This window comes from Engystomops pustulosus, chromosome 4, assembly GCF_040894005.1.
Source record: "Engystomops pustulosus chromosome 4, aEngPut4.maternal, whole genome shotgun sequence".
Classification (NCBI taxonomy): Eukaryota; Metazoa; Chordata; class Amphibia; order Anura; family Leptodactylidae; genus Engystomops; species Engystomops pustulosus.
The window spans coordinates 223,241,108-223,267,333 of record NC_092414.1 but is presented as its reverse complement, the minus strand read 5'-3'; the positions used below and the strand labels follow the sequence as shown (position 1 = coordinate 223,267,333).

Genomic DNA, 26,226 nt, shown 5'->3' with positions numbered 1-26,226 from the left:
CCTCATATTGATGAAAGGATCTCTGTAACTGGCTGACCTACGAGTGTTACACCACTCGGAAGGCCAAGTTTGACCTATTTTCAGGTTTTATCCTTAGTCAGTTGTTTTCCATACTGTGAATCCTTACAGATTTTCTCTCTGATGTTTAATTAGACCTCGGTTGAGTCTGTACATTGGGGAGACTCTCCAGGATCCCCAGATATTGATCTCTCTGCAAATGACGATATAAAGTGGTCAGATCCTGGAGCTTCACTCATCTTCTCACTATTCTCCTGACTGCTCATCACTGGACGAGTCATCACTTTTATACAAAAACATCAAGTCCTTCATACTGGACGTCATCCACATGACTCAGAGGTGAGACTAATGGATGTTATAAGGTTCTCCAACCAAACTTAGGACGATGAGTCTAGTAGATTATAGGATCTGGCTCCCATAGCCACCGGATGAGCTTGAGATCTGCTGTGTGCACTCAGTACAGGGAAGGTTATGTAATGTGTGTAGATAAGTTATAATTTGTTGCATCCTTTGCCAAAAATCTGATGGACCCCTGAGGAAGCCACGGAGGTGGCAATACACTCCCCCTGTATGCAAGCCTGACTTAGGTAACATTTGTTTGCACTGGTGCTCAGATGCTCATATGCTGATTGTAGTTCTTGCTATTATTTGGTTATAGACGTTATATTTGATCAAATAAATATTTCAAATGACCTCGAGAAGGTTATTCAATATAATTTTTTTATTAAAAGATGTCTCACATACAAGACTAAACCTTCTCTAAGAAATATTTTAGGTTTGATGAGATTTCAATGCCAAGAAGAAAGATCATAACTTCCATGACTGCAAGATCTTTGTCAGGATCAGAGGTAGTGGATCCTCTGTACCACCGTGGACGATGACATAAGCCGACACCTGGGACCGGAGTCTAAGTGATACTTGGTTTTCACCAGAGCCCGACGCAAAGCAGGTTGGACTTGCTGTGGTGTGGTACCACCAGGTTGTTCCACAGCTGTGACTTTGTCCGCGGTGGCGGCCAAGACGAAGTACAAAGTTGTCAGCCAAACTCGTGGTCGGGGACAGGCAGCACAGGGTCAGAGTTGGGGACTTAGCAATAGGTCAAGGCCAGCAGCGGAGGAGCGCAGTCAGGAACAGAATGGGAAATCACAATATCGGCACAGGGCATGAGATAAAGCTTTCTCTAAGGCCCAAGGCACAAAGATCCAGCTGGGTGTGCAGGAAGAGGCAGATTTACCTACATAGAATTCTGGGAAAATGGCCAGCGCCCTAGCAGAATCAGGGGCAGGGAGAGGTAAGAAGCGCAAGCACAGTGCTGGCACATGCATAGGTAGCGGGAGCACCCGTGACAGTCTTAACAGGAACCTGATAACTTCAATGTTTAAAATCTTTTCGAAACATTTCTGATTGTAATCAAAAACTGACTAACAACATCCAATTATTTTTTTACAGATTCTTAAATTTTTTTGTTATTTATTTTGAAATGTGCTCTACTCCCAGGAACATAAATCTTAGTAAATAGCATTAGGTATTAAAATGATAAATATAAGCTGATTGGATGGCAGGTCACAACATTATGAGTGAGCACCCGGACTACAGGGGCCTACAATCTTCAATTAATATCACCTCCATCTTTCTCACTGGATTTCCTAATCTACAAAGCTTCAAATTTCCCTTCTTCTCCCTCCTGGTTCTTATATACTGTGCGACAATATCAGGAAACCTTCTTATCATGGTCTTGTATCTAGTGAGTAAAAGCCTTCAGTCACCCATGTACTTCTTCATTACACAGCTGTCATTGTGTGACCTCCTGCTGACCACAGACATTGTCCCCGTCCTTCTTCACACTGTCCTGTATGGAGGTGAAACGTGTCCATTCATGGGCTGCATTTTCCAGTTTTTATTGTTTGCTTGCTCGGAGTTCTCTGAATGTCTTCTCTTGTCAGTGATGTCCTATGACCGGTATCTGGCCATCTGTAACCCCCTCCGTTATCACTACATTATGAACCATAGATCTTGCGTTATGTTAATATGTATAATTTGGTTTATTGGTTGTACGGTGACAATGACCAATATCATTTCTCTATGTCATCTATATTTCTGTGGACCAAATGTTATCAATCATTTCTTCTGTGACCTGGAACCCTTAGTCCAACTCGCCTGCTCTGATACATCCATGATTTATACCCAAAATCTTATATTAGGATCCATATTTGCCATCTTACCTTTTGTTATAATAGTAACGTCCTATGTGTACATTGCCATCACCATCCTGAAGATCCCATCCAATACCGGAAGACATAAAGCCTTCTCCACCTGTAGCTCCCACCTCATTGTCGTCACCATATTTTTTGGGACATTGATCATTGCCTACATGTCTCCAACAAGAGGAGAATCCCTGACTTTTAGTAAGATCCTGTCTCTTATTTATACAGTAATAACCCCGCTGCTTAACCCTATCATCTACACCCTGAGAAACAAAGACTTCAAAGATGCTTTGCTTAAGATAAAGCTTGATGTGTGTTTGGGCATGTAGTCTAATGCAAGTAGGGTTGTTTTTTAATCAAAGCGATGACTATAAATCATGCAAATCTTATAAAAATAGATCTTTTGTGAGAAAATTAATCTAGAAAACAGAGGGTGGTCATTAATGGCACATTCTCAGATTGGGTTGATGTTACCAGTGAAGTGCCACAGGGGTCAGTATTGGGGCCACTTCTTTTTAATATTTTTATTAATGACCTTGTAGTGGGTTTACACAGTCAAGTTTCAATATTTGCAGATGATACTAAGCTGTGTAAAGTAATAAATGCCGAGGTCGATAGTTTAGCATTACAGAGGGATTTGTGGAAGCTTGAGGGATGGGCAGAAAAATGGTTGATGAGGTTTAATGTAGATAAATGTAAAGTTATGCACTTGGGCCATGGTAACAAAAAGTATAATTATGTTCTAAACGGTCAATTACTTAGTAAAACTGAAGCTGAAAAGGACTTGGGGGTATTGGTGGATGGTAAACTTAATTTTAGTGACCAGAGCCAGGCGGCTGCTGCTAAAGCAAATAAAATAATGGGATGTATCAAGAGAGGAATAGATTCTCATGATAAAGACATAGTTTTGCCCTTATACAAATCCCTGGTCAGACCACACATGGAATATTGTGTACAGTTTTGGGCACCAGTGTATAAAAAGGATATAGTAGAGCTGGAACGGGTGCAGAGGAGAGCAACCAGGATTATTAGGGGAATGGGGGAACTAGAATACACTGACAGATTAAAAAATTTGGGATTATTCAGTTTAGAAAAAAGACGGCTGTGGGGAGACCTCATTACAATGTACAAATACCTGAACGGACAGTACAAGGATCTCTCCAAAGATCTTTTTATACCTAGGCCTGTGACCAGGACAAGGGGGCATCCTCTACGCCTAGAGGAGAGGCGATTTTACCATCACCATAGACAAAGGTTCTTTACTGTAAGAGCAGTGAGACTATGGAACTCTCTGCCGCAGGAGGTTGTTATGGCGGACTCTATGTACATGTTCAAGAGAGGCCTGGATGCCTTTCTGGAGAGAAAAAATATCACGGGTTATGGGGATAAAACATTTATTTAATTCTTAAAGGTTGGACTTGATGGACTTGCATCTCCTTCCAGCCTTATATACTATGATACTATGATACTATGATACTATGATACCCAGGTTGCACTACAAAAATAAGTCTCTATATTCTAAAAATAAAATTTCTAATTCTAAAAAATATTAGGACCGTCCGACGTCACGCCCCCTAATTGGTGTTGCATGGAAGCCACAAAAGGGTGGTGTCCGACAAAAGTTCGGGCGCGACCCTTAGTAAATGAGCCCCAATGTGCTGTATGTAGGGTACAGCAACTAACCGTGCTGTATATAGGGTACAGATACTCACTGTGCTGCATGTAGGGATCCAGCTTTGCACTGTGCTTTATGTAGGGTACAGCTGAACTTACAGAACAAAAAATTTTACCCTGCAGGAATTGGGCCATACCAATAAAATATTATTTTTCCCCCAAATAAAGTCTCTTTTACCTTGTTTTTTAGTTTTCACTAAGGGTTAAAAGCTGCAATTTTCTGTAATGACACCATTTCGGTGCTCATCATGTTGTGCACATCTAGTAATTATCAAGGGTTATAAGGGAAATTTGAAATAAAAAACATTTGCCAATGTCACCAATACTATTTGACTCTTTGAGACCAGGGCTGGAGGGGCAGGTAAGGAAATAAAATTGTGTCATTCTTGCTGAATATTTAGCAGCACTTGCTCATACTTTTCATGCTTGGTTGCAGGCACAGGGCTCAATGCTGCACAAGACGAGGGGCATCTTCTGCCTTATGGATAATAGTGGACTCCAGAAACTGAAACAAAAGTTTTTCCACAACAGTTAAATATTGAAATTGAAAAAATAAATCCTACCGTCTAAAATATAAAGGTCCAGCGCACTACTGATTGGTGCTGGCCGACCGCCTTTCCAGATAAATTCCTAGCCTTTTCCTTTAGATATTCCCCCCCCCCCCCATTAACGACCACAAGTGGTGATGGCAACAATCACAGGTGTTAACTCTTTAAGCAAACAAGTCACCAGGAAAGTCATTTTTAGTTCTAGCACTGTAGCCTATGCTCTGCTGATTTTACAAATATCTTTGTCAGCATTGTGAATCTTTTCATTCTATATTCTTCAATGTTCTATCATTCTTTATGCTTCTTCCATAACACCTTTGCAGCACCATCAGCTGATTCATCCATTCCATAACACCTCTGCAGCGCCATCAGCTGAACAATAAATGTCATATCACCTCCGGAACCCCTATCAGCTGATCAGTAAATGCCAAAACACCTCTGCAGAACCATCAACTGACCCCTCCATGCCATAACACCTCTGCAGCACCATCAGCTGATCCCTCCATGCCATAACACCTCTGCAGCACCATCAGCTGATCCCTCCATGCCATAACACCTCTGCAGCACCATCAGCTGATCCCTCCATGCCATAACACCTCTGGAGCACCATCAGCTGTTCTCTCTATGCCATAACACCTCTGCAGCACCATCAGCTGATCCCTCCATGCCATAACACCTCTGCAGCACCATCAGCTGATCCCTCCATGCCATAACACCTCTACAGCACCATCAGCTGATCCCTCCATGCCATAACACCTCTGCAGCACCATCAACTGATCCTTCCATGCCATAACAACTCTGTAGGCGCATCAACTGATCCTTCCATGCCATAACACCTCTGAAGCCCCATCAGCTGATCCTTCCATGCCATAACACCTCTGTTTCCCCATCAGCTGATCCCTCCATGCTACAACTACTCTGTAGGTGCATCAGCTGATCCTTCCATGCCATAACACCTCTAAAGCGCCATCAGCTGATCCCTCCATGCCATAACACCTCTGTAGCCCATCAGCTGATCCCTCCATGGCATAACACCTGCAGCGCCATCAGCTGATTCCTCCATGCCATAACACCTGCAGCGCCATCAGCTGATTCCTCCATGCCATAACACCTCTGTAGCCCCATCAGCTGATTCCTCCATGCCATAAAACCTCTGCAGCTCCATTAGCTGATCACTCCATGCCATAACACCTGCAGCGCCATCAGCTGATCCCTCCATGGCATAACACCTGCAGCGCCATCAGCTGATTCCTCCATGCCATAACACCTCTGTAGCCCCATCAGCTGATCCCTCCATGGCATAACACCTGCAGCGCCATCAGCTGATTCCTCCATGCCATAACACCTCTGTAGCCCCATCAGCTGATTCCTCCATGCCATAACACCTCTGCAGCTCCATTAGCTGATCACTCCATGCCATAACACCACTGCAGTGCCATCAGCTGATCACTTCATGTCATAACACCACTGCAGTGCCATCAGCTGATCACTCCATGCCATAACAGCTTTGCATGGAAGGATGGAAGGAAAGATGAATGCAGCCAAGTACAGATGTATCCTGAATGAATATCTCTTCTAGATACTCCGGACCTCAAACTGGGACAAACCTTCCAACAAGGTGAAAACCAAAAAAAGTGCATGAACACAAATGCCAGAAACCTCCGAAAAATGGAGGAACTGGAACTCTTAATGTTGAATCGCAAAAATGACTGTAGTGGATATCAGCGAGACATGGCTGGAAAATAGCTTTAACTGAGCTATTACTATAGATGGTTATAGTATTTTAGAAATGATTGTGTGAATAAAAAAGCGGGAGGGGTTTATTAATATGTGAAATTGTGCCTCAAAGCTGTCTTGCGAGATGACATTGGTGACGCAAATGAAGATGTGTAGACCCCATGGGTAGAGATAAGGGGAGGGAAAAAGAATAATAAAATATTACTAGGGGTTTGTTATAAAGCTCCAAATATAATGGAGTCAACAGAGGAAATGCCTATACTGCCTATCTTCTGTGGTGGGGAAAATATTTGAGGGGTTTGTTAGAGATGCCATCCTAGAGTATCTCACTGTACATAATCTTATAACCCAGCATAAGCATCGGGTTTATGAGAGATCGGTCCTGTCAGACTAATCTGATTGGCTTCTACGAGGAAGTAAGTTCCAGACTGGATCTGGGGGACACTGTGGATGTTGTATATCTGGACTTTTCAAAGGCATTTGACACCGTGCCACATAAAAGGTTGATACATAAAATAAGACTGCTGGGAATAGGGGAAATCTGTGTATTTGGTAAGTAATTGGCTTAGTGATAGAAAACAGAGGATGATCATTAATGGCACATTCTCAGATTGGGTTGAAGTTACTAGTAGAGGTCAGAGGGATCAGTATTGGGGCCACTTTTTTTAATATTTATATTAATGACCTTGTAGTGGGTTTACACAGTCAAGTTTCAATATTTGCAGATGATACTAAGCTGTGTAAAGTAATTAATACTGAGGTTGAGAGTTTAGCCAGAGCCCAGACCTAAATCCAATAGAACATGTCTGGAGAGACTGGAAAATGGCCAACATTCGCCATCCAACCTGTACTGGAACTGGACATATCTGCAAGGAAAAGGCAGATGATCCCAAATCCAGGGAGGAGAAACTTATAGCATCTGCCCAAGATGTCTCATGGCTGCACCAGTTAGAAAGCTTCTACTACTCAACACTGAGTAAAAGCTCTGAATGCCTTTGACCATGTAATATTTTAGTTTTACTTGTTAAATAAATTAGCAAAAAAATATCTACATTTCTGTTTTTTCTGCCAGAACGGGGACAGATTGAACATTAATGGGGAAAAAAACTTTTTTTGATCTTACCAATTGGCAGCAATGAATCAAAGATTGAAAAAATAACTTTCTGCACACACCATATGCTGCCTGCAGACAGGTATAGTAACATTGCTTAACTACTGCAGAAAATATAATAATAATTACCCAACAATAGCCAATATACTCATAGGGCCCTACAATATACAATATAGTTATCATTTAGTGAAAAGAGATCTTAATGGGCAGTTGCCTCTTTAAACACAACGAGGGATAGGCATCACCAGAAGTTGGCTCGGGAACATTTTCCCACGAATATCCTCTTGCATGTAAGTGATACCGGGCGCACAACGCGGGAAGTGAATAAGGCAATGTATCAGCCATGTGAAACAAAAGAAATATGGCACTCACCGGTATAAATTTACTTATTTACTCAAATAGGAGCACGGTAAATTGGACGTGCCGGACACACCACAGAGAACTATGTGCCATATTGCGCAATGTGCGTCTGTGATGATGTCACAGGCTTGAGGAAGCGCACATCGCACAAAATGGCGCATAGTTCTCTGTGGTGTGTCCGGCACCTCCTATTTACCCTGCTTCCATTTGAATAAAGAATTGAATTCATCCTGGTGAGTGCCATATTTCTTTTCTCTCACATGGACTAATATAGTCCTAATCTTTCTGACGTAGCCATTATAGTCACAGTACCCCTACACTAGCTAATTTAGTATCAATGACACTCATAGTTGCCAATACAGTAAAATCTTCTAAACAGTAGCCAATAAAATAACAATGTCCCAACAGTAGCCAATATAGTAAGGGTGCTCTTACAAGAGTCAGTATAGTAACAGCCCCCCTCTCACAGTTGAAAATAGAGTAAAATGACCTAAACAGTGGTCAATAGGGTAATGGTGTCCTGACAGTAGCCAAAATGGTTACACAGTAGACAGTATAGTAATGGTGCCCCCACAATAGACAATATAGGTACAGTGTTTACACAGTATCTTATATATTCACAATGCACCTCGCACAGTAGCCAATAGTCACTGTGCAACCATTGTAGCCAATAGTCACAATTTCTCCACAGAAGCCAAATCACAGTGTCTCTCAAAGCAACCAAGTCACAGTGTTCCCACGCAGCAACCAAGTCAAAGTGTGCCATTCAGTAGACTCACAGATTATTATTTGTTGTGAACCGATCAAAAAGTAACACTCCCATAGGAAAAATAAAATACTTATTTACTTTTTCTCTCTTCTATTTTTGCTGTTACCGACTAGAGCAGCAGTGCAAGTGACATGTGATGATATCATGTGTCCACCAGCACCGGTTCAGGTCCGGCCATAGGTCTTCACAACATCTCCTGCATCTTGCGGGCTGCAAACTGGTGAACAGAAGAACCGAAACTGGGAAGGGAGTACCGGGACTCTGGAGCCAGGGGCCCCTTCTCAGACTGCAATCATGGTATAGCAGCCTTGTGTGCTGGCAAGAGACAGTGAAACTTCACACCAACAAATGCACCAAACTTTTTATATACAAAAGAAATATAAGTTATCAAACTTGAAAGAAAAAGAGGGATATCCACTACGGCTCTCAAAAATATATAAATTGAAATTTTTATTAAGTCACAAAAATATATTAAAAACATTTAAAAAGCACAACTGAGTGCTAAACAGACCCCACTATCCCGATGGTGGATGAATCCACTAGAGGTACATCAATGAAGTATAAATAACATGGAAGCATAAAGTACTTTGACTGTATCAGAGATAATCAGACATAAGTAATGCAGGCGGAACGCGTGGGGATTACTCTCTGCCCCCCCCCCCATCCCTAAACTGGACACGTGAGACACTAAGGTAACTATGACTCTATTGGAGGTGATACACCAATTTCACTTCTAAGCACTTTCATTTACTTATGTCTGATTATCTCTGATACAGTCTAAGTACTTTATGCTTCCATGTTATTTATACTTCTTTGATGTACCTCTAGTGGATTCATCCACCATCGGGATAGTGGGGTCTGTTTAGCACTCAGTTGTGCTTTTTAAATGTTTTTAATATATTTTTGTGACTTAATAAAAATTTCAATTTATATATCTTTGAGAGCCGTAGTGGATATCCCTCTTTTTCTTTCAAGTTTGATAAATGATACTATATTGGGTGTCTCTTTATTTTTTCCACTATAGACCCACTTATAACAATATGTTTCAAAAGAAATATAAGCCTATTGTCAGTACCTGTCCAGCAACCGTGAAAACCACAACCAGGCTTGGCGCTAGCTGTCAGACTAGGTAAGTGGTGGCGAACTCACCCTGTGATGTCCCTGAGGGCTAAGGCCCTGCCTAAAGCAGATAAACCGCCCTGGTAAGGGCGAACCCACTATCAGGAACCTAACTGAAGGTCCCTAAGTGACCCCACAAGATGACAAGGAAAACCCACTTCATCTGGCGGCTGCTGGATGGTGGAGCGGACAGGTAACTGGAATACAGGAATAGACCAGTGTTCACACTGGTACACAGAAACCGACAAAAGAGTGAGACAGGGACAAACAACAGATATATACAGGTCTTTAGGCAGGTTATACACAGGTCAGATCCAGATACAGGTACGGGCGGGATATACACAGGTCAGGTCAAGATTAGAGATGAGTGAGCACTAAAATGCTCGGGTGCTCGTTATTCGAGACAAACTTTTCCCGATGCTCGAGTGCTCGTCTCTAATAACGAGCCCCATTGAAGTCAATGGGAGACCCGAGCATTTTTTTTGCTAAAACAGAACAGTAAAAGAACAGTGTTTTTATTGTTTAATAAAATATTCCAGATGTTTGCAGATGTTTTACTTGTAAGAACACAGTGAAATAACACTATTCCTCACATTGCAGGTGCGCGCGTGTCTCCCGCTAGGTTCGGAGATGTTCGGAACATCTGGAATGTGAAGAATATTGTTCTTTCAATGTGTTCTGCACTTACATGGTCCTGTATTCACTGTTTTCACTGTTTTTATTCTATTCTTTAAAAAAAACTATTTTTATTGAGTTTTTTCAGTATAGTACAGCAGAATGCAACATACATTTACAGCATGAAATGTGTGATGACATATAAGAATAACACATTAGTTGACATAAATGCACTCTTGTGAATTAGTCATAGGTAGCAAAGTTGAGCGAGGTCATATGTCTAAACCACAATTCAATTATATTGCTATACCATAGCTGCGAGCAGCAAAGTAATCTTTAAGATTAACATTTTAAAGTAACCAAAACAATAAACCATAACAGTAGTGACTAAGAGCTTCTTAGTTTTCCATAACGTCCCACTCTCAAGTATTATTTTATCAGTACTGCCCCCTTGAGTTAGCGCCCGGTCAAGGGATGTGAAAAGGAATAGGGGGAAGAGGGGGGGGGGGATAGCCTCCAGACTATAATTTCTGTAGTTTAGATATTCCCTTTTACTGTGCAAAGCGAGTTATCTAGCCAAGATCCCCATTTTATAAGGTATCGCTTATGAGTGTTATTGTGTAGTGATATGATTTGCTCATATGTGCAAGTTTCATTCAAGACATTAATTACTTCTTGGAAGTTGGGAGGGGAAGTCTCCTTCCAGTGCCTAGTGACCACTAATTTAGTAGCCATGAGTAGATGTGCAGCCACTATTCTGACCCTATAGTTGATATCCTCTATACCCATTAGGAGTAGTGCCAAGTGCGGAGTGTTTTGGATATGTGCTTTGGCTATTTTGTTAATTAAATCAAATGTGGCCTTCCACAGGGGCTGAAGAACCGGACACCCCCAAAGAATATGGGAAGTGGTGCCTCTTGCTCCGCAGCCTCTCCAACATAAGGGTGAGGAGGAGGGGTATATTGAGGCAAGCCTTGTCGGTGAGAAATACCATCTCATTATAGTTTTGGTCATTGCTTCTTGGAAGTTGGTGCTTCTAAATGTAGTTTGTATGAAGGTAAATGTTTTTTGCCACTGGGCTAGTTCAAAGGTATTCCCCAGTTCCTCCTCCCACTTGAGTATGAATGATGTTTTGACCAACTTATGTTTGGAGTTTAATAATCTGTAAATCGTAGATATACCTTTTTTTGTACAGTTAACATCATCTAAAAATTTCAGTAGGGAACGGATCATTGCAGGTTGTGGGTCTATATTTTGACAGAAGAAATTACGTATTTTTAAATAAGTTAATGTTTCTTGTGAGGTAAGGGCGAACCTCTCTTTCAGGTCAGAGAATGGGAGAAGTTTGGCCTCTAATGAGATATCTTGCAAAGTGCTCTTTCTTTCCTTGCAATGCCAAGCTGTAAGCTTAATATTTGGGATTTGCTGTTCCAGAAAGGTCAAGGGGATCTGGTCTAATTGTACAGGAATATAATCCTGTTTTAGTGTAGAGATAATTTGACTTAACGCCCAATCTGAGGTTGATATTGCTGAATATATTACTGGGGGGGGGATAGATGCCACATTACCGCAATCATCCTATTCCTCAGTGGGAGGTTTTTATTTAGTTAAGTTTCCATCACTACCCATGCTTTTTCTTTGGAGTTGCGCCACCAGTGTATCAACTGTTCTGCAGATATGTAGTAATCGTACAGATCAGGAATTTCTAAGCCTCCTATGTGTCTATGTCTAGTGAGAGTATTTAAAGCAATCCTAGGGGATTTGTTTTGCCATAGAAATTTCCTAATTTGTGTATTAGCAGTGGTGAAGAAGGATTTAGGTATTAGTATAGGGATTGTCCTGAATAAATATAGGAATCTTGGGAGGATGCTCATCTTATATACAGCAGCTTTGCCGAACCAGGATAGTATGACTTTATCAAATTTAGAGAGGTCTTTATTAGAGATGAGCGAGCACTAAAATGCTCGAGTGCTCGTTATTCGAGACGAACTTTTCCAGATGCTCGAGTGCTCGTCTCAAATAACGAGTCCCATTGAAGTCAATGGGAGACTCGAGCATTTTTCAAAGGGACCATGGTTCGGGAATAAAATGTGTTAATTAACTGAAAAAGAATGTCTTCTGATAAGTTAGCAGATATTTGCAAACATCTGCAATCTATTCTTCACTGTTCCGCGCGTATATTATCTCCCGACAAGTTAGCAGATGTGAAGAACAGTGAAGAATAGAATAAAAACAGTGACCACAGGATCATTTAAGTGAAAAACGCAGTGAAGAATAGATTGCAGATGTTCGGCACATATGCTTACTCGTCTGGAGATACGCTGTCCCGGGATCCACTGCTCTTCTTCCACTGAAGTCTCTCCGATCTCTCCGTGCTGCCACCGCTCCACGATCTCTCCGTGCTGCCACCGCTCCACGATCTCTCCGTGCTGCCGCCGCTCCACGATGTCTCCGTGCTGCCGCCGCTCCACGATGTCTCCGTGCTGCCGCCGCTCCACGATGTCTCCGTGCTGCCGCCGCTCCACGATGTCTCCGTGCTGCCGCCGCTCCACGATGTCTCCCTGCCGCCGCTCCATGATCTCTCCGTGCTGCCACCGCTCCACGATGTCTCCGTGCTGCCACCGCTCCACGATGTCTCCGTGCTGCCACCGCTCCACGATGTCTCCGTGCTGCCACCGCTCCACGATGTCTCCGTGCTGCCACCGCTCCAAGATGTCTCCGGGCTGCCGCCGCTCCACGATGTCTCCGTGCTGCCACCGCTCCACGATGTCTCCGTGCTGCCACCACTCCACGATGTCTCCGTGCTGCCGCTCCATGATGTCTCCGTGCTGCCACCGCTCCACCATGTCTCCGTGCCGCCGCTCCCTCCGTGCTGCCGCCGCTCCACCATGTCTCCGTGCCGCCGCTCCACCATGTCTCCGTGCCGCCGCTCCACCATGTCTCCGTGCCGCCGCTCCACCATGTCTCTTTGCCGCCGCTCCACCATGTCTCCGTGCTGCCCCATGTCTCCGTGCTGCCGCTTCCCCGGTGTCTCTGTGCTGCTCCCCGGTGTCTCTGTGCTGCTGCTCCCCGATGTCTCCCTGCCGCCGCTCCACGATCTCTCCGTGCTGCCACCGCTCCACGATGTCTCCGTGCTGCCACCGCTCCACGATGTCTCCGTGCTGCCACCGCTCCACGATGTCTCCGTGCTGCCACCGCTCCACGATGTCTCCGTGCTGCCGCCGCTCCACGATGTCTCCGTGCTGCCACCGCTCCACGATGTCTCCGTGCTGCCACCGCTCCACGATGTCTCCGTGCTGCCACCGCTCCACGATGTCTCCGTGCTGCCACCGCTCCACCCTGTCTCCGTGCCGCCGCTCCACGATCTCTCCGTGCTGCCGCCGCTCCACCATGTCTCCGTGCCGCCGCTCCACCATGTCTCCGTGCCGCCGCTCCACCATGTCTCCGTGCCGCCGCTCCACCATGTCTCCGTGCCGCCGCTCCACCATGTCTCCGTGCCGCCGCTCCACCATGTCTCCGTGCCGCCGCTCCACCATGTCTCCGTGCCGCCGCTCCACCATGTCTCCGTGCTGCCCCATGTCTCCGTGCTGCCGCTTCCCCGGTGTCTCTGTGCTGCTCCCCGGTGTCTATGTGCTGCTGCTCCCCGATGCCTCCGTGCTGGCGCTTCCCCGGTGTCTCCGTGCTGCTCCCCGTGTTCTTCAATGTGTTCTTCACATACTATTTTGTTCGCACTGTTCCGCGTGTATCTTCCGACAGGTAAGCAGATGTGCCGAACATCTGTAATCTATTCTTCACTGTGTTTTTCACTGCGTTTTTCACTTAAATGATCCTGTGTTCACTGTGTTCACTGTTTTTATTCTATTCTTCACTGTTCTTCACTGTGTTTTTTTAATTAAATGCTCGATCTCGAGCAGGGGAAATACTCGTCCGAGCAACGAGCCGTTTCGAGTACCTTAATACTCGAACGAGCATCAAGCTCGGACGAGTATACTCGCTCATCTCTAGTCTTTATCTATTTCGGCTATAAGTGGAAGAAAATTTGCTTCATACAGTCTGGAGGTGGGGGATGTTAATTGGATCCCTAAATATGTGATAGAGGCCGTTTGCCAATCCAACGTAAAGCGTTTTTTAAGAAATTGCAATTGGTCCTAGGGTATGGCTATTGGGAGGATCTGGGATTTAGATGTGTTCATCTTGTAGTAAGAGACTTCTCCGTAGTCTTGTATCAGGTTAAATATTGAGGGTAGGGATTTGGAGGGGTTTGTAGAGATCAGGATTATGTCATCAGCGAATAACGCAATTTTATGTTCATTGGGGCCTATTTTGATCCCTGTGGAGTTAGGGTCAGTTCGCAAAATTTCAGCTAGGGGTTCTATTGAGAGAATGAAGAATGTAGGGGATAGGGGGCAGCCCTGCCTAGTACCATTTTTAAGGGCAAATTCAGTAGACAATAATCCATTAGTGTAGACCCGGGCTGTAGGGAATGAATACAAAGATTTGATTGCTGTTTGGATTGGGCCGGTCAGACCAAACTTAGTGAGAGCCGAGAAGGCAAACGACCAGTTCACTCGGTCGAATGCCTTCTCGGCATCAATGGTCATAAATGAGGAAGTCACATTGTGGCGTTCACAAAATTGCATAAGTGTAATTAAACGGCGGGTGTTGTCTGGGGCCTGTCTCCCCGCTATAAACCCTACCTGATCATTTTTAATCAAAGTGGGAATGATGGTCTGTAGTCTTCCGGCTAGTATTTTGGCATATATTTTAACATCGCTATTGAGTAAAGACATGGGTCTGAAATTTGCAGGGGAGGTGGGAGGTTTACCTGGTTTAGGGATGGTAACTATAAGGGCAGCTAACATATCTTTGGGGAATTCCCCTGAGGAGAAAGCTAAGTCAAAGGAAGCAATATGTCCACAAATTTCCTGTAATAGTCTGAGGGGAGACCGTCCGGGCCGGGGGCTTTCCCCGCGGGGGTCCCTTTAATAGTGTCTCTGATTTCCTCCAGGGAAATCGGGGTGTTAAGGAGGTCCAACTAGTCCTGGGATACTTGGGGAAGATTTACTCTAAGGAGAAATTTATTTATCATTTCCTGAGTGGGTTGTATTATCTCTGGATCTTCTGAGAGATTGTATAGACCCTCATAGTAAGTTTTAAAGGCTTCTATAATGCCCCTAGGGGAGATAATGTTGTCCCCAGTGGTGGGGTGTTTGATAAAAGGAATTTTACTTTGCTGAGTCTTTTGCTTGAGGCTACGAGCCAGTAGAGCTCCTGCCTTTTGGCCTTGGGAGTAGTACTTAGTTTTCATTAGTTTATGGCTATGAGCGTATCTTAATAACAATAGGTTTCTTAGTTTATCTCTCTCTTTCAGTATTGTGGCGGTTACAATGGGGGAGGGGGAGTTTTTATTTTGTTGTTCTAGAGTGTGTATTTGCCTATGAGCAGATACTATTTCTCTTTCTCTTTCTTTACTGGCCATTATTTGTAATTTTGTGACTTCTCCTCCAATGAAGGCTTTGTGGGCCATCCATATTGAGAAGGGATTACCATTTTCTTTGGTGTTAAATCTAAAAAATTCGTCAAGAGCCCTTATTAATCTAGGGGTATATTTTGAGTGGTTAATTATCATATTTTTAGCCCTCCAAACAAAATCACTGTGGGAAGAGAGGTTATCTGAAATTGTGAGAGACACAGGAGAATGGTCCGACCATCTAATGCCCCCCAACCGGGTGTCTGTAGATCTGTCCAGGAGTGATTTATCTATTAATATATAGTCTATACGGGAGTAGCTCCTGTGTCTGTTAGAAAAGAAGGAGTAATCTCTTTCTCCACTGTGTTGTAGCCTCCAAATGTCGAATAGATTATAGGACCAGAGCAAGTGCTTAAGAGTAAATGTTCTATGCAAAGAGGGTTTCACATTAGATGTGTCTAGTGAGGGGTCACTTATGGCATTGAAATCTCCTGTTATGATTATTGAGCCTTTTTTTACTTTCTCTATCAATTTGAAAAGCTTCCTGGTGAAGTAGCTTTGTTTCCTGTTCGGAGCATAAAGCGAAACTATTGTATATCGCAGATTATTGATTGTGAAAATGATAATGATATAGCGACTCTCTGAGTCAATAATTTGTTCCTCTATAGTTAAAGCTAAGGAAGAGCTGAATGCCACCATAACCCCTCTCTTTTTTTTGCTAAATGAAGATGTTACAAGTGTAGTGTATTTGGGATGTGCAAGCTTGGGAGGTTGCTTGCTGGAGAGATGCGTTTCTTGAACGCAGAGTATGGCAGCTTTTTGTTGTATAGCTTCCTTCCACATTATGGATCTCTTAAAGGGGCTGTTAAGACCCTTTACATTCATCGATACAATCTTAATCCCCATTGTATGTGATTGGGAAAGTTCTTTCCCTTGTCACTGTATGGAACAAGTATGGTAAGTTATAAATGAGAGTTCTGTATAGAGTTGTTACCTTAGTCACAAATAACAAAAAACAAGTAAATTTAACCGAAACTGTTAACCATGAAGGCACTTTTGTGGTGCCCAACTGAAGAACACACGGTACACCTTCTGTGTAAAACAGCGTTGGTGCAATTTCAAGTGGGGAAAAGAACCTCATGGGTGAACATGAAGAGGAGGAGACACATCATTCCCGTCTCCGTTTGAAAGAACCATAACATTACATTTACTTTACCCCAAGAGAGAAAGTCTCATTTGCCCCCTGCGGTCTGCCACTCTCTTTCGATGCGTGCTGGAAATTCCTTCCTTGATGATCCCGCAAACTTGTCAAGCTGGATCTGCCATGTTTGTAGGAGAGACATTCCTTCTTCAATAGACTTTACAACGTGCACTGCATTATCTTTGCGGATAAGTAACTTCGTGGGGAAACCCCATCTGTAAGGAATTTCAAATTTTCTTAAGGTAGAGGTGATAGGTTGGAGTGATTTCCTGGCTTGTAGCGTAGCTGAGGAAAGGTCAACGAAGAGTTTTATTTCTTCATAAGGAGCTGGGAGAACTTGCAATTTCCTTGTCTGCGAAAGGAGTTGATCTTTTACGTGAAAAAACGAGTATCTGGCAAGAACGCCCCGTGGTACCGTCTCTGGCAAGTTAGGGGGTTTTGGAACCCTATGGGCTCTATCGATGCACAGTTCGTAATCTGTTAGCTCAGGCAGGAGCGCCTTTGTCATTTGCTGGACATAGGATCTTAGCATGTGACCTTGTATCAGTTCTGGGATGCCCCTTATTTTGATATTATTTCTTCTATCTCTGTCCTCAGAGTCTATTAGCTTGTTTTGGATAGTTTTGATTTTCTCTTCCAGGCAGTCATGGGAGTCTACCAGGCTGTTATGTGCCACCGATATGTGCTCCATTTTATCTTCTGCCTGTGACACCCTTTCTCCTATATCGTTTACTGCAGCTTGTGCTTCAAGCATCACTTTTAGCATTGCCTCTGATACTGCTTGGTCAGTGGTTTGAATTTTAGCCAGAGCGTCTGGTGTTTCAGGATGATTGGGAGGTAGTCCCTCCTGGAGTTGTCTGCTCTCTTTTTCTTCTGCTTAGCTGGGCTAGCTGAGGGAGAAGAAGCTAGGGAAATACTACCCCGTGAGGAGTTGGATACAGAGGAAGAGTTCTCTTGTAGTTGTAATGCTAAGGGAGGCATACTGTACTCCTCCTGCAGGTGTGGAGGAGAAGGCGCCATATTGCGCAGGCTTTGAGGTGAGGTAGCGTCCCATGTATCAGGGATTTGGAAGGGTGAGGTGCCCCTCGGGGCTTGTGCTTGCTTACCCTCCGGTATTGTTTTGGTCGGGAGCTTGCTGGGCTTGTTATGCTGCGGTTTAGCAGTGTCCGACTGGAGAGTGGCGCTGGCTGGTATCGGGGAGCCGCGGCCATCTTGCAGCCTTGTGGCGTCGGAGGAGAAAAAAGCCTTAATAGGCATACTGCCGGGTCCCGGTCCGCATCTTATGGGGGTGTTTGCTGCCGGTAAACTGGGGTAAAGTGCTGGTTTAAGCGCTGTGGAGACGGAGCTCCTCTAACATGCGGCCATCACAGTCAGCGGCCAAGCCACGCCCCTGTTTTTATTCTATTCTTCACTTTGCAGATGTTCCGAACATCTCCGAACCTAGCAGAATACACGCACGCACACCTGCAAAGTGAAGAATAGTGTTATTTCAATGTGTTCTTACAAGTAAAACATCAGGAAACATCTGGAATATTTTATTAAACAATAAAAACACTGTTCTTCACTTAATTTAATGCTCGATCGCGAGCAGGAGAAATACTCGTCCGAGTAACGAGACGGTCTGAGTATGCTAATACTCCACCGAGCAGTATACTCGCTCATCTCTAGTCAAGATCAAACGGCTTATATACAGGTCAGGTCCAGATACAGGCAGACAAGCGGAGACAGATCAAGATCCAGTGGGTATATACATAGGTCAGACTTAAAATAACCAGCAAGTTGTGATGGGAGCAGGTATATAAGGCCTTTCCCGGACACGCCTCCAGCAGCACACTGGGGGAACTGTCCATCAGGCTAGTAACCCAGCAGGGTGTGGCTCAGATAATCCAAACACAAGCAGTAAGCCACAGTTCACACACAAATAAACGTCCATCTATTCTGCCAACTGCGGATAGTGCGACATTAGGCACGGACGTTACACCTCTCCTTCATATACATGGACATGTAAGTAGTTTGATATATGAGATGCTGCAGACAGATTTCTCATAGTAATGAGTAACTATTTACAGTAATAAGAAAATAAATTAGACCCTCCTGACAAAACAAAATAAAATAAATAACTTTATATCCATAGTTTTATTATTATCTCATATTTCTCTAAAGATGGAATTACTGTAATGGTAGATAAGGGAAGTAAAATCCCTACAGAATTATTCACCATAGACTGTTGGCTCTACCTGTACATATAAATAATACCGCAGGCATATTATAGCGTCACAAGACAAAATATTTTAAAAGGGCATGTGACTGGGTCCTGCCATGGTCTGCATGTAATGGGAGTCTATGGAATCAGATGAGGGCCATGAAATTCATACTACAGAGGTTTTCTTTTATCAGTTCACTATGTATCCACCGAGGGTGACGCATCGAAATGTAAGTGTTTTGAAATGAGCTGTCACATTATAGTTTGCAGTTGCATCAAAATCTGGAAGGTGCTGTTTGCCATTCCATTATCATCCAGTGTTAAAATAAAAGCCTAAGGCCTCATGCACACAATGTTTTTTTTAGACGTACAAATGGCTTCCGCAAGTTTTTTTATTTTTCATCTAAAATACGTCCCAATTGACTATGGACTATATTCTTCCCACAGACCATGAACTGGACATCAGACCGCAATGTAAATTGAGCATGTTCCATTTTGGCAGTACAAATACTGAAACAGTATTTATTGTGAATACGGCCAGTTTACGGCACAGTTACAAACAGGTGATGCACGGCCATTTTTTTATGCCCAGAAAATGGATGCAAAAACTTATGGAACTGTGGGGAGAGAACGTGTTCTGCTCAAAGTTCCTCTAGTGAAAGTAGGCATCAGGGTGTGAAGAATATACTTGGAGGACAAAGGGATCCAGACTAAGTTGGGGCATTGGTAAATTACATGGGATTATCTTTGCCACGCTCATCCTCAGTGGAAAGTGTGAAGCCCTCCAGCTAAACTCTTTAAAACAGCAAAGTCATGGAGCAGTCACTCATGCTGTAGTTGGGAATCTGTAGCCCATCACCTGGCCCTGACACAGACAGACAGATTTGCTGAGAAGCCTCCTTTCCTTTTATGCCTGGCTGTGTGGCATCCTCATACTCTTGTGACTCTTTTTGGCCAAAATTAATGTTTTCTTTTTTTTCAAATTACAGCTTGTAAATTACACCTCTACTTAAAGGGTTAACAAATTTCTTAAATTACATTTTTCATACATAGATGGGTGTCGTTTCTAAAATTCCATAATCTACGGGGTTTCTCAAAGTCACTTAAAGCTGAGCACCGTCCTCTAAATACAGGTTTTGCCGATTTTCATAAAAATGAGAAAACTTGCAAACAAAATAACAATTCCAAATAACCTAGAAGCCAATGTAAAGCAGAAATTTGTGAAATATTAGTTATTAAGTTGTTTGGGTGCTATGATTATCTGCCTGAAAAGCAGAACATTTTGCACTTTAAAATTGAAGAATTTTTTTTTTAATTTGCCAAATTTCAGCTTTTTTTCAAAAAGCAACAGATATTATCCAATTTTTTCACTGCTTTGAAGAACAATGTGTGATGAGAAAACTATGTCAAAATAACCTGAATATGTCAAAGTATTACAAAGATATAACCTCTTATAATGACATAGGGCAGACATTCAAAAATCAGGCTTGGTCTTAAAGCCCAAAAATGGTGTAGTCACGAAGGGGTTAACCTACATTCTGTTTACACTTTTTACTTTAACATTTCCACTTTTTAAATTCTGTCTAAATTAAAAGTTTTCCACATAAAATTATAGTTATCGATGAATATTTACAATAAATATGGTTTCATTAGAATTTTTTCCAAAACCGCTATTTTGTGACTTTCAGTTTACTGTAGCGCAGGGAGGTTTGTAAAAAATATTTTTGTAAAATATTTAATGCATTAATTGTTATTCTATTTATTAGAAATGAAAGCATATATTACATGCTATTAAGACTGAATGTGGACTTTCCTTAGCAACACTCAAAATACTTTGATTGTTGCCAAGGAAAGTCTATATTCTGTCAGATGAGCATAACATATGTGAATAACAAATGAGCTGTAATTAATACTGGGGATTGCTGCGCCAGTAGTTTCTGCCCTGTGTTAATATATGGGAGGTCATTTACATATGAAATCACATCAGAATTTCTCTCCGTGGCTTTCACCAAGCACCAAAATAAGAAAGTCACTGAGCAGAAACCAGAAGCTGTCAAGCACAGCATAAAAAACTATTAGATTCCTAGGGATAGAACTTTTAACTCTATGTTAAACTGTTTCTGTAAGTATCCTCTATGGTTCATGCCGTGCAGAAAGCAACTTTTAGGACAAGCCTCACTAAAGGGAAATGTAAAATTTGCCTTTCAATGAAAAAGAATTGGAATTTATTAATAAAATATATTACAGAGATGTTTAGAATCACCCCTAAAAAATACCCGAGACAGCGTTTACTCTACAGCCCCGGAGCACACGCCCCGGAAGAAGCTGAGAACGGCGAAACCCAGGGTCGGGCGAGCGAGTGGAGCTGGCGTCCCGTTTTGTATACTGTTTTATGCGCATTTTAAACATTCTCTTGTGAGTATAACTTTTAAGAATAAAATCCAAGGTTTTAAGAACGTACTATGCGATTTGGTGCCTACTTTCTCTTTTAGTTTTTGCTACCACACTGTTGAGTGAGTTTAAGGAGAAAACTGCACCTTAAGGACTTTCTGAATAGTGACCTACATCTTGTTGCAAAACTTTCCTCATCGGTAGAATATAACTGAAGATCTTTGAAGGAATTTTGAACAACAGCCGTATTGGAATCATTGGAGCTCCGGTCAGAGTTTTTTATACTCCTTTCTTTATTGTTTAAAGTGGGACTTGTTGGATCGGTCTCGGACTGTGGTGTTAGCTCCTGTGGTATGGAAGTGTGCTGCACTGTGTTTTTATAATTTTTGCTACTCTACAGCCTGTATTATATCCCACCCCACTAACCAAGCGCTCAGAGTTTTCCTCATCTACAGGAGTGTTGGTGAAGTATCTGGTATTATTTATTAGCCTTATGTTGTTGTATTTGTTTTCTTATGTTATCATGTCTGACCTAATGATAATTTTATATTTCCTTAACTTCAGGGGGAAAAATCTGACCATGGCGAAAGAGTTTTTTCTCTTAGGATTTCAAGGAACCCAACATGTCAGACTCTTACTGTTCTCTCTGCTTCTTGTGGTTAACTGCTGGACAATCTCCATAAATGTATTCTTAATCACTCTGGTGTCTACAAGCAAGAACCTCCACACGCCCATGTACTTCTTCCTCACGCAACTATTCGTCAATGATGTCTTGTTGACCTTAACGATTGTTCCTAACATGCTCCACCTCTTACTGAGTAATGGGGCAACTATCACTTTTACTAACTGCATCTCACAACTTTATTTTTTTAGTGCCTCTGAAGCTTCTGAATGTCTTCTCCTCACAGTCATGTCCTATGACAGATATGTGGCCATCTGTGATCCCCTGCACTATATATCTACAATGACAGGAGCTGTTTGTGTGAAATTGGCTATGGCATCTTGGGTTGTTGGTTTTTCTATTACATGGACGGGGATCATTACAACATCAAGGCTAAGGTTTTGTGGACCAAATATCATCGATCATCTATTCTGTGATCTTGTTCCTCTACTAGAGCTTTCCTGCTCCGATACCTTCATTGTACAGTTGGAAGTCTCCTTACTAAGCATAGTGTTAGTTATAACGCCAAGTATAATAATAGTAAAATCTTATATCAACATAATTGCCGCAATCCTCAAGATCTCCTCCTCTGCCGGGAGGCAGAAAACCTTCTCCACCTGTAGCTCCCACCTCATTGTGGTCTCCATCTTCTACTGGACTCTATTCAGTGTCTATGTTTTTCCATCAAGAGGAAAAACATCAACCGTCAGTAAGATCCTGTCCCTGCTATATACTGTATTTACTCCTCTGATTAACCCCATTATCTACACTTTAAGGAATAAAGACATTAGGAATGCCGTATCAGTGAGAATCACACATACTATAATTTACTTTAATAATAGATAAAAGGCAAGCAGTGCTGAGGATGTGTCCAGTCTGTGTGATCAGATGGTCCTGTTTGATTGACTTGGCCAAAGGAGTTTGTCAGAATTATATGGGTGTCTAATATTTTAGTAATTTGAGTGTAAACACTGACACTGAACTTAGGTTTCTCAGAATTCATGATGCAATTTAGGTGCCCAGATGGTTTCGACGTTATCCTTAAGTGGTCAATCTCTAGTTTTGGACAATGAAGTTGGAAATATCCGAACCACATCTAAAAAAGTTATTGATTTTCGAAAGTGGGGAGCAATACACAGAAATTAAAATGGAAGAAGCCCATCAGTGACGAGGGGTTAATATGCCCCAGATACCACATTAAAAATGTTAAAAATTCTCTGGGATAAGAGTTTGTGGTACTTGAGGCCACCTTCACATGTGGCATTTTGGTTACATTTCTAAATGCATTTCAAAAGGCTCCACTCATGATCACATATTTTGGTAACATTGGGGCAGATTTACTTACCTGGTCCATTCGCGATCCAGCGGCGCCTTCTCTGCGGTGGATTCGGGTCCAGCCGGGATTCAGTAAGGTAGTTCCTCCGCCGTCCACCAGGTGGCGCTGCTGCGCTAAAAAGCTTCTGAACGCACTCAACTTCACCGAGCCGGATCAAGTGAAGGTAAGCGCGTCACAAGCGACACTTTTATTGTTTTAAACGCGGCGGTTTTTCCGAATCCGTCGGGTTTTCTCTCGGCCACGCCCCCCGATTTCCGTCGCCTGCATGCCAGCGCTGATGCGCCACAATCCGATCGTGTGCGCCAAATTCCCGGGGCAATACAGGGAAAATCGGCGCAAATCGGAAATATTCGGGTAACATGTCGGTAAAACGCGAATCGGGCCCTTAGTAAATGACCCCCAATGTGTTTCAAACACGTTAACTAAACGTGAAGTAAATGCAATTTTACTTCAACATGCGATCACAGGTGGAGACTTTGGATTGTGTTTCAAAATGCTACATGTGAACGTGGTCTCGGGCTCTACAAACACGTCCTGGCACCTGAAAGCTATTCTGCCCTACAAAAGCTCCATGGCTCCTTCCCTTCCACACTTCGCCACTTTGGAAGAAAGAGGAAAGAAGCCCTTGCGCCACATATTTTTTCCTGACACAATTGTTTATTAATGATATCATCCTGACCATAGATATTACCCCCTAAGCACTCCACATCCTGATCATTAATGGGGGCACCATTACTTTTATCGGTTGTATGGCTCAGCTTTATTTTTTCAGCACCTCAGAGGCAACTGCATGTCTTCTCCTGACAGTGATGTCCTATGACAGATATGTGGCCATCTGTAACCCCCTCAGGTACACTTCTATTATGACCAATACATACTGTGTGATATTGTCCGTCACTGCTTGGATGCTTGGACTTACTGTAATGTTGATAACCGTCATCACAACATCTCTGCTCGACTATTGTGCATCAAACATCATTGACCACTTTGTCTTCCTCTATTGGAAATTCCCAGCTCTGATACCTACAATGTTCAGTTTGAAATTTATGTTTTTAGTATTCTACTTGTTTTAATCCCAATAATGATCATTGTGTTTTCGTATATCAGAATTATAGTCACCATCTTAAAGATCCCATTCGGTACTAGTAGACACAAGGCCTTCTCCACCTGTAGCTCCCACCTCATTGTGGTCTCCATCTTCTACTGGACTTTGTTTGGTGTTTATGTTTTGCCAACAAAAGGGAGAACTTTAAGTATCAGTAAGGTCCTCTCCCTTCTATATACTGTGTTTACTCCTCTGCTGAACCCCATTATATACAGCTTAAAGAATGATGACATCAGGAAGGCCTTACATGACCGCGTGTATAGAGGGACACAACGGTAACCAATATAATTCATTCACTATCGAAGCCTTATTATGCTTGACTGAGTAGATTTGCTAAAGATCTGGTCTTCTTCAAGCTGATGATGCCTAATGATGCCGCCCTTTATCCTGATGCTATAGATCTTGCACCATAATATAAGATTATCATTATGTTTGGGTTAAGAGAAAATATACAAAAAACAAAGCTCAAAGTATACAGTGTCAGCTCTTCTCGGGATCAATGATATGTTCCCACAAGGAGAAGATCGCCAAGACTTCATCCAGGAATAGAGCAAATAGTATATACCATTCTTCTACAGCAACATTGATAAATCACAAAACTGCCATAGTAATACAGCAATGCATCAAAATAGAAGGCGGGGAAGGGGGGGGGGGGAGTAAAACAAACATAAATGCTATTAAAGGGGGACGGAGAGGTCCATATAATTTATACAATTATATTGAACTTCATGTTTAATAGTTTTAATTTTGGAACTATGTGGGAACTTCCATAATCTCGCTATAATAACTCTTCCCGTGGTGGAATTTAGTTGAGGGTTCATAGACTCCACAGCGCTGCACAGAATTTGCCAAATCGGTCCCTGTCCCCATGGGGCTCACAATCTAATCAACCTACAAGTATGTTTTGGAGTATGGGAAGAAACCGGGGGACCTAGAGGAAACCCAAGAAAAAATGGAGAGAACATACGAACTCTTTGCAAATGTTGACCCTGGGACTTGAACCCAGGTCCCCAGCACTGCAAGGCTGCCCCATGTAGAGGGGTATATTTTTAATAGCCCTTGTAGGGTAATATACCATCTGTATAATAATTTACTTACCCTCTTGAGATGGTTCATACATTTTGTTGACTTGGTGGCCAAGGCTATTTTCCACTGAAACTGAACTGTAATTCATTTTCCCATTTAGTTTTAACATCGCTAAGAGGAGTTGACACGTTATTAATTAAAGCTGAATAAGTGACCGATCTGCCCTTCCTTCTCATCTGGTGGAGAAGAAGCGGAGTTCTTAATTAGTTGTTTTGATACTCTTAGATAATGCGATTTTGGATAAAAAGTTGATCAGATAATTATAAAAATCCTTGTAAGACGAAGCAAATTCTTGGGCATAGTCTAAAATTACGTAAGTAACTGTCCTTTATCAAGGGAGCCTAAGAAAGCTGCCCGAATGGAGATCCAAGTGGTGAGATCCATGTCCGGAATAATTTCGGAGATGGCTGAAGTGGGTGTTGACTTAAGTACAGAGCTAGAACCTGTTCCCCCACGTGTAGAGCCACTTTAATTGTTGGGGATGAAGCAGTAAGTGTAAGAGAGGAAAGTCTACTATTGTTTTAGTTCCTCATTCAAGGACCGGAGTAAAGGGGGGTAATTCGCTGAGATTAAAAGGTTTATTAATAAAAAAAAAATATATTAAAAACATTATATCGT

At 42.7% G+C, this 26,226-nt stretch overlaps 2 protein-coding genes across 2 annotated transcripts; both read left to right on the top strand.

Moving 5' to 3' along the window:
* Positions 1 to 1,591: 1,591 nt before the first annotated feature.
* LOC140128773 (olfactory receptor 5G26-like) lies at positions 1,592 to 2,551 on the top strand. The gene has a single exon (XM_072150475.1). It carries the CDS (start codon positions 1,592 to 1,594, stop codon positions 2,549 to 2,551), a length of 960 nt encoding a protein of 319 aa, XP_072006576.1.
* Positions 2,552 to 22,000: 19,449 nt separating this feature from the next.
* LOC140128772 (olfactory receptor 11L1-like) lies at positions 22,001 to 22,927 on the top strand. Its single transcript, XM_072150474.1, has one exon. The coding sequence runs from the start codon at positions 22,001 to 22,003 to the stop codon at positions 22,925 to 22,927; it is 927 nt and encodes a 308-aa protein (XP_072006575.1).
* Positions 22,928 to 26,226: the final 3,299 nt, after the last annotated feature.

Excerpts from the sequence above, each read along its gene's own strand:
- LOC140128773 (XM_072150475.1), top strand. The coding sequence starts at position 1,592 with ATGAGTGAGCACCCGGACTACAGGGGCCTACAATCTTCAATTAATATC.
- LOC140128772 (XM_072150474.1), top strand. The coding sequence starts at position 22,001 with ATGGCGAAAGAGTTTTTTCTCTTAGGATTTCAAGGAACCCAACATGTC.